General features: G+C 42.5%; 1 protein-coding gene across 2 annotated transcripts in view; it reads right to left on the reverse strand.

Annotated features, from left to right (window-relative positions):
* DDX6 (DEAD (Asp-Glu-Ala-Asp) box helicase 6) overlaps positions 1-6,792 on the reverse strand; it is an 11,995-nt gene extending 5,203 nt beyond the window's left edge. For both annotated transcript variants that reach the window (XM_010135982.1, XM_010135981.1), the window contains exons 1-9: positions 6,329-6,792; positions 4,781-4,844; positions 4,228-4,332; positions 3,033-3,162; positions 2,422-2,568; positions 2,086-2,180; positions 1,224-1,346; positions 618-746; positions 181-297 (exon numbers count right to left, since the gene is read on the reverse strand). In XM_010135982.1, the coding sequence (XP_010134284.1) occupies positions 181-297; positions 618-746; positions 1,224-1,346; positions 2,086-2,180; positions 2,422-2,568; positions 3,033-3,162; positions 4,228-4,332; positions 4,781-4,844; positions 6,329-6,528 (1,110 nt within the window). In that variant the 5' untranslated portion in view covers positions 6,529-6,792. The remainder of the gene's footprint in view (positions 1-180; positions 298-617; positions 747-1,223; positions 1,347-2,085; positions 2,181-2,421; positions 2,569-3,032; positions 3,163-4,227; positions 4,333-4,780; positions 4,845-6,328) is intronic.
* Between the last annotated feature and the right edge of the window lie 1,731 nt (positions 6,793-8,523).

The raw sequence follows: 8,523 nt of genomic DNA on the forward strand, positions 1-8,523 counted from the left end.
CCGCGAGATGTGGGTGGGGGGGGGGGGGGTGTCGGTCTAAAAAAAAAATTGATAGCAAAGCAGTACGCGTGTTTCAGTTTTCAAAGAACATGCAAACGTAAGGCAAGCACAAGACTTAGGCCAACTACGCAGCAAAGCTCAGGGTGGTGTGGAATAAACTGCTGTTGAGTTCATACTCACCTGCCTCATTTTAGCATGGATATAGAAGCAGGAATAGCCCAGCTGGGAGATCTTTTTGGCTAGCAATTCAACCCGTTGAGAGGAGTTGCAGAAAATGATCGACTGGTTGATCTGGAGCTGAAGATAGAGGCAGCATGATCAGTAAATGCAACATTTTACTAACAAACAGTCCAAGACGTAAGTCTAAATTCCTTCCAGAGAGAAAGCCAAGCAGGTATGCTGCTGGTAACTTACACAGTAGGTATTTTTGTACAAGAGAGAAAAAAATTAACAGTTCTATTACACAAAGGATGGTGCAAAGCACACATTTTTAGCTTCAGCTAAATGGCACATCTGACAAGGAAAAAGTTGTTAAGCTGCTTTTGCCACCCTGTCGTACTCTTGATTCCAAGAGGAAAAAGGCCTCTATGTGTTCTGGACCCAGCCCTACCGCTTACCCTGGAAAACAGCGTGTTGAGGCAGTGCACTTTCTGACGCTCAGTTACATAGGCATAGTACTGGGTAACTCCCTTCAAGGTCAGCTCCTCCATCAAATTAATCTCGTAGGGTTTCTGCAAATGGGAATTCTGAAAAATAAAGATAAGGATAAAGTGGGAAAAACAACATAAGCACTTCCCACCTTCCGGCACATCTAACTTCCTCCATGGCAAGGACACACTAGCTAGGCACTCACTCTTCATGCCACACACAAAACAGAGTGGGTAAAATTTCACAAAGAATTAGTTAGGAATCCAAGGCAACCAACCGAGCAGGCCAAACAGGAGCATTCTTGGGAAGCAAGTTAGTGCAGATGGCAGGTAACCAACGTACAAAGTGGAAAACGGTACCGTCCAGGCAAGAGCTGCGCGTACCTAGCCTTCCCATTCACGCTATTGCGGGTCAACAATTATTTTCAAACCTCTGTCCTAGATTTAGGCTGACTAAACCACTAAACTTTGGATGCATTAAAAAAAAAAAAAAATGAGCACTAACAGCTATGCACCACTCACACTTCTGGTGCAATATCACCACCATCATACGCATACAAATATGTCTGCACTCACCATGAACTTTTGTACACTCAAAGGGAAAGTGGCTGAGTAGAGCAAAATCTGTCTGTTTTTAGGTAGCGTGAGAATAATGTCTTCCATTATTTGAACAAAATCTTGAGACAGCAACTTATCTGCCTGTAACAACAGAAGCAATAAAGAGTAAGTTAAATGAATGGGCAAGATTTCACTCTTCTGGTAGTACCACACTGGGAAAGGGCAAACCCCTCCCCCTCCGCGCCCCCCCCCAAAACAGGAACATTGCCGCTGCCCTTATGATGGGACCATCCCCTTTGAAGCACACACCACACTCAAAAAGGTACATGTTTTAGCTGCTGCAGACAGGATTCATCAGTAAAAAGTTTACCATCTCCTGGGTTTTGGCACTTTGATTTAAACAGAATCAAATTCAGGAAAAATAAATGGAACCAAAATTTAGAACAGTTCTCAGGGTTCCTATCGGAGTCATCCAAGAGCTTTCACGCAACTACTTTCTCAAGCACTCACGCAGAAGCTGCACAGTACCGGATGCTCATCAATCAGTCTTTTTTTTTATACAACTGTGGGTAAGCACAGCTTGCTCTCAAACTCAAACCAAATGAAATGCATTCCTTTATTTCAGAATAGACAGTTAATCTGTTCTTCAGGAATTGCAAAGACGACAGGAAAGGCAAATCTCCCCAGGCTGTTTTCTTAAAAGATTCACATGCAGAAAAATTCCTCTGCCAAAATACCTTCTCAAAAACGTTAAGAAATGGACAAGCCTTAACCTCATAGCGTCTCTAAGCAAAGTTTGCTTTGTTGCTGGGCACAAGGAGACACATAACTGCTTTAACTTGGTGTTAAAATCCAAAAAGGTTTAACATAAGCAACTTGCCTCATCCAATACTATCATCTGGACGTGCTCAACTTTTGCTACTCCTTTCTTGATGAGATCGAGAATTCTCCCAGGGGTAGCTATCACCACATGCACTGCAAGGTTAGAAAAGGGAAAAAAAAAAAAAAAAAAAGGTTAAGGCAAGTAAAACAACATTTCCGGCATTCACAGCCACATTTCAGACACACAGTTTGAGAGAGTAATGACAGCAGACTAAAGGCTAACAAGACACACTGTAGTCTATTCTGAACAGGCAAACAATAACAAGCAGAAATTCCACTGCTACGCTGTAAAAGCCACGAACAAATAGCAAGTGTAGCGTAGAAGTGCTCCAACCTGTATCATCAAGCCTCATTATGTCATCTCGCAAATTGGTTCCTCCTGTTGTTGCCATCACTTTGGCACCTCCCATGTGTTTGCTGACTTGGATACAGATTTGACTGACCTGCAGGGCTAGTTCACGGGTGGGAACGATCACCATTGCTGAAAGTCAAACGCATGAGCATGAGTTACTAGTAACACGCTGTATCTAAAATTCTCATCCTTAGAGGAGACAGAGACTCTTCCACAGTCTAGAGCTCCACTCTGGATACCCCAAACAAGACCTAAGAACTGCTTAGGACAAAGCCAATTCCATGCAAGGGTTCTCCATCCCATGCTATTGTCTCTGCACGAGTCCCCCAGCCAGCTCACTTGCTTATTCCTCCAAATCCACTTTCCAGGGCAGGACAGTGAAGCCCAGCAGGCATCTCCCATTTCAAGAAACAAATTTTGAAAACAACTGCAGGACTTATAAAATTCTACCTCCCCTCCACCACCCTCCATAACTTTCTTTGAAAGCACAAGCACGCTGCTCAGTTTCATTGACCAATTTGAGACTCAAGTCTGCAACGTAACGACCAACACCATTACCTGGCTGCAGCTAAGCGAGATCCATCTCAACTGACCTTGGATATTGTCCTTCTTTAAGTCTAGCCGTTCAAGTAAAGGAATGAGGTAGGCTCCACTCTTGCCTGTTCCATTTTTCGCTCTAGCCAAGATATCCCTACCAGATAAAGCAATGGGGATGCTCTCCTCCTGAAATACAATGACAGACAGCAGATGAGCAATCGTAAGCCACTCTAAGGAGGCTGGCCAAATCTAAGTCTCCTCGCTAAGAGATGATATGAAACCCGATTGTTTCATGAACAGAATATCGCACAACTGCAAGCATCACAGGCTCACAGGAAGGAGTTACACCTGTCAGAAACAGATACCCACCTACATCTTCACATCAGAACAACCTCAGCCACGTAATTCCAACCTGCACACTCCTGTGATCAACTTCTCAAAAAAACCCAGCAGGTTTCCTTTTCAAATGTCAGCCACCAAAGCACAGGCACCAGGCAGTTTTCCCTTTACCCTCTTTTACAGCAACATCTAAAGAACCCTCGGCCTTTTGGAAAGGCATCATGGTAGGAATCTGTTTAAAAGCAGACAGATTACCTAAAAGCCTAGCTTCCTCATGTCTTAGAGACAAAGTGGCAGAGGTTTCTCGATGATAAACCTCCAAAGAACAATTAACAGAGTTTGACCCCTCCGCCCACCTGAAGTTCACATATCAACAGTTCTTAACAGAACAAGCCTTAAAAGTGAAAGCAAGATGGAGGGTCAGAAAAGTAAACTTGCCAAAATATTAATCTCTCTCTCATAATCTCCATCATGCACCTTCCAGATGCTTACGACAGAAAAGCCAAGACTGTGTGCTACAGCCATAGCTGCCTTTGTAACAAGTAAAGGTATGCTGCCTGTGGTAACTCAGTTTGCTAGAAAATTTACAACACAGCCCTGTTTTCACTGGGTCTGCTTAGGTGAAGGATGTTACTGAACAGAGGATTAACACACTAATGCCTCCAGAGCGAGAAAGAAAATCCAAGTTAACTTTTCGAAAACGTAAGTCAGTCGCATCTCTAAGTCATGACTCAGCGGTTTAGCCAGGTGTCAGATATCTGTGCCTTCCCCAAAGGATCACCAAGTCATACTGTTCATAACCTCAGTTTTCCCAGATCATGACATGAGTATCTAACATTTAAGCATAAATAAGAAGTTCAATAAATTTATAAAAAATAAATGCCACTTGTAAGTAGTCTGATTGTAAACAACCTGAATAGGAGATGGTTTTTCCCAGCCCATTTCAAAAATTCCCATCAGCAACTCCCGTTTCAAACAGTAATCTTCAAACTCGTTTCCTTTTGTGGAGGTCACGTCCTGAATAATCAGAAAAAGGACATCCGTCAGGTTAAGCCACACAACCTGCAGTGTAGACTGGTCTGACTCAGCGACAGACTGCTGATACAGAAAGACCACAAAACACACTCCAGGGCTATACAGGAGTTCCCACTAACGTGTGCAATGCCATACAGTGGAAAAGGAAACATTAGCCTTCGCTGACATCTTTTGATCTCCCTTGCAAGAGACACTGACAACAGGTTCCATGCTGGAACAGTAATAACGTAAGAAAGCCATAGGAAACTCCACTTTTGAGCTCTCCAAGACAAGCACTGCTCCCAAACAGTTGAGGAACAAATTAATTCTTCGTTTAGAACAGCAGGAGGGGCATTGCTTTTGAATCTTTGCTTAGGACAAATATTTTGCCACTGCAGCTTCTCCCACATCTTTTATTTTATATTTATTCCTACAATTCAACCATCCTTACCGAAGTTTTGATTCTCAAATCCTTTGGAGGGAGTTTTAAAGTCTTCTTCCAGTCATCACCAGGTCTACAGCAAAAATAAAATTAAAAAAAAATTTTAAATCTAGTTTAATAATTTTATTTTGCATTTTTCTTTTCTGAGATACAGATTACATGTTTCTTGTAATATTTTCAACTCCTGAAAGCTAACAGCGCCCACACATATGAGCTCAAGTCTTCTCTGAGCTAAGCAGGATGCAACAGACAGGAAACTGTAAACAGAGAAATCAGCAGTCTGCCAAGTGCACAGAGAATTTGGGAAATCTTTATCCGATCATGATTCAAACCCCATTTTTAGGGCATTGAATCAATCCAGTAGAACACAGATTTAAAACTGAACACTGACTTTGTCATATGACAGAAACTGGCTATAATAAACCCACATGAGAATATTTCATCACTCAAAAAAAATTCTCTTGCCCAGGCAATATCCACTCTTAACCCATGACCAATGCAAGGCGATAAAAAAAAAAAACCACCACACTTTTGGGGGAGAAAACAAAGTAAACACACACTCTGTTCATCGGTCTAGTGTTGTCTTTTGCTCTCAGTGAGCTTTTGACACTTGTCTCTTGAAAGCTACTATACAGAGGAGAGTAAGCCCTTCTCTTGCCCAATCCCAGGAAGTTGTGAGTGAATTTTGATGAGTTTATCTCATCAGTTTCATTAGAGTAAACCATTAAAAAAAAAAACAAAACAGAAACAAGTTACAGAAACTTTAAAGAAGCTGAGTATTCCATTACACACTCTCCAATGACAGCTGGCATTTACTTTGCAAATAATCGAGTAACAAAGTCAAAGTGAAGGTTGTTCAAGTGAAGGAGGAATCATGGGAAAAAAAGGAAGACGTTACCGTACCATCCAAGTCTTCTACATCTTTCAGAATTTCCAACCAGCACACTCATGTTTTATCAGCACGCTTCCAAAAGCAGTTTGATGGTGGGAGGTTATCAGAGTGGCACCATATTCTCCCAGCTCGGGCTTTGATGAAGTAGAGCCAGAGCGTGACATTGCGGAGAGCAAGCACTACTATTTAAGGTCAATGACAAAAGACAGCCAACTTTAGAGCAGCTTCTCACCGTGAGAAAGAACTGCAATGAGCCACTGGACAGCGTACACAACTGGACTGAGTCTAGCTGGCATTTCCTCCTCCGTCTTAAATTTCAGCCCAGTTCCTCCCCACTCCCCAACTTCCCTCTCAAACCACTCGCAGTGCACAAAGAAAACAGGATGCTGCTGCTGCTCGGTGGGCTACCTCTGACAAGCGGCTATGCGTTCTGAAAAGCAAAGCACCAAATTCGATTTTCGCAACGAGCACATGGCAAAGATCACTCTTAGAGAGAAGCCTGCACGTGGAAACACAGCTTTCTCTTCAGCACGCACATCACAGGACGCTTCTAACCGCCAGTGTCGTAAAAGAACAGAAGAAAACTTTTAACACGAAAGCCCACGAACACTTTCCCATACTTGACTTTTAAATGCTGCTTTATGGCAGCCAGTATAAACACTTACTTAATAGTGGTGGTCATACTCTGTGCTTGCTGCTGAGTGCCGTTATTGATTGTGTTGGCATTCTTCAGCTGGTTCATCTGTTGCTGAGTTTGTGTGCCTCCACCTCCTGGGCCCCCGCTGGGTTTTACAGGGCCTCTCAACTGCCCATTCTGACTGGATAGACCCATTATAACAGGGTTCTCTGTTCTGGCCGTGCTCATGCTTTTGTTTTTAAAGATGTCTTTTTAGACTTCAAAACTTTGAAAGTCAGTACAGAAACTGTAATAACAGTTTATTAGACTCTCCAAAACGAAGAGATAAATAAGTCTTGCTCAATATATGAGTCCTTTATTGCAATGCAGGCAAGCACCTGTAAGTCACTCAAAAGTAAAGTAGTAACTTGCTCTGATGCACTGTGGATCAACTTTTTTCTAAAAAAAGCCCTCTAACAAAGTTGAGTTATATCAGAATTCACTCGCTTCAATCTGAAAGAGAAGCAGACGATAACAATTAGTATGTGGATTTTCTGTCTATATAAAATACACCAGTTCACCTTTGTATGTTAAAAATCACATCTTCCCAGGAAGCATGCAACAACAGTACCTGCCTTTCTCAGTGATTATTACCAAGACAAGCATCACACTTTTCCTCCCCTTTCTGTAAAGCTGGGCCCACCATTTTCAGTCGACAAACTGCCCCGCCCTGCCCACCCACCCCCCCAAGTGAGTATGAATTATATCAATTGCTGTTTTTTGAAATACCCCAGTTCTGGGACACAGCAAAGCAGCTCCAACACTCTAAGCAACATTATGCACAAGTTCGGGTTTCTCTTAAAAGGGCACAATATCAAGTGGACATTCCAGTTAGAACTGAAGAAACCTCAGATTACTCTTGATCGCCCTTTTAACTTCAAAGGGAAACAGAAATGAGGTTAACTATTTAAAAAAAAAAAAAAAAAAAAACACACCACAAACGGGACAGAATGAGGCAGTTCTGTGTAATGATAAACACATTGCAGACATCTACCTTTGGAAAAAAGTGCTAATTAAGCCCTGTGACACACTTCTGCAAATGACAAAAGCATTCAGAGTGTGAACAGGATATTTGTAAAAAGTCAGAATGAAAGACAAACCCCAGAAAACAGCATACCTTCCTCCAACCCAAAAAGTTAGTCGAACCAAGCTGACCCAAACTTTTGAATTGGGTATTGATTTAACACCATTCAGAACAGCAAAACAAACAATATCATCAAGTTGAACTGACAGCAGCTTCCTGGTTTGTTAAGTCTAAGTGACTGAGCCTGAACTGCGGCAGTGAGTAACATACATTTACACTAGATATCCAGCTTCCTGCTTATGTGTCCCACATGACTTTACTGTCCAGCTGTCAGTAACAACTCACACTGCTCAAAGGATAACATTTGGTACACATGACTTAATATTGACACGCATTTAAGGGACAGGCTGGCAAAACTGTAAAGAAAGAATACAAAGTCTGCACCTCACATAAAGCAAGCACGGAACAGAGATGAAATACTCATCAAGATGTTATTAGGGAGCCAAGGCATTCCCACTCCAAAACCTTTTGAAAGCAACAGAAAGTAGACTCATCTGTATGATTTCTCAGCACAACACATCTATATCTTGGGAAAAACACAAAGGAAAAAACGGCAGAGTACTGCTTCCTAACTTCAGAGCACACAAAAACCGCACCTTTCCCCAGTGAATAAAAAGCACATTCAAGAGCATTTTAAAATGGAAAACGAATTCAGACTTCCCAGGTGTTTCTGAGCATATCAATTCTCGCTTCACAGGAAAACTTCAAAGTTTGCAGAACTTGGATTTTTCTGCTTGTTATCTTCCTGATGGGAAGCACTCTTTCACAGCATCTCTGAAGAGAGATTTCTCCTACCCGTTAACTTTGTAAAGACCGGCCGACTCACAAAAGTAACCACGGCCGCCTCAAACGCCCAGATATCAACATCGAGAAGTTCTCTAACGTTGTAGGAAACGGAACCCCTCAACCTCCCTCGCTGGTAACCTCCCTTTCAAAGGGAAGAGATCAAAAGACAACACACAGCCTCATCGACCCCAACAAACCTCCCCGTTCGGAAACGAGAAGGGCGACCATTTTGCAAAACGGTGGTCAGAAAGAAAAAAGCCCCCCCGCACCACAGCTCTCCACAGGCCCAGACCACGTAGACAGGCAGGCGGGCT

The sequence above is a fragment of the Buceros rhinoceros genome, unplaced genomic scaffold (assembly GCF_000710305.1).
Source record: "Buceros rhinoceros silvestris isolate BGI_N320 unplaced genomic scaffold, ASM71030v1 scaffold17455, whole genome shotgun sequence".
Classification (NCBI taxonomy): domain Eukaryota; kingdom Metazoa; phylum Chordata; class Aves; order Bucerotiformes; family Bucerotidae; genus Buceros; species Buceros rhinoceros.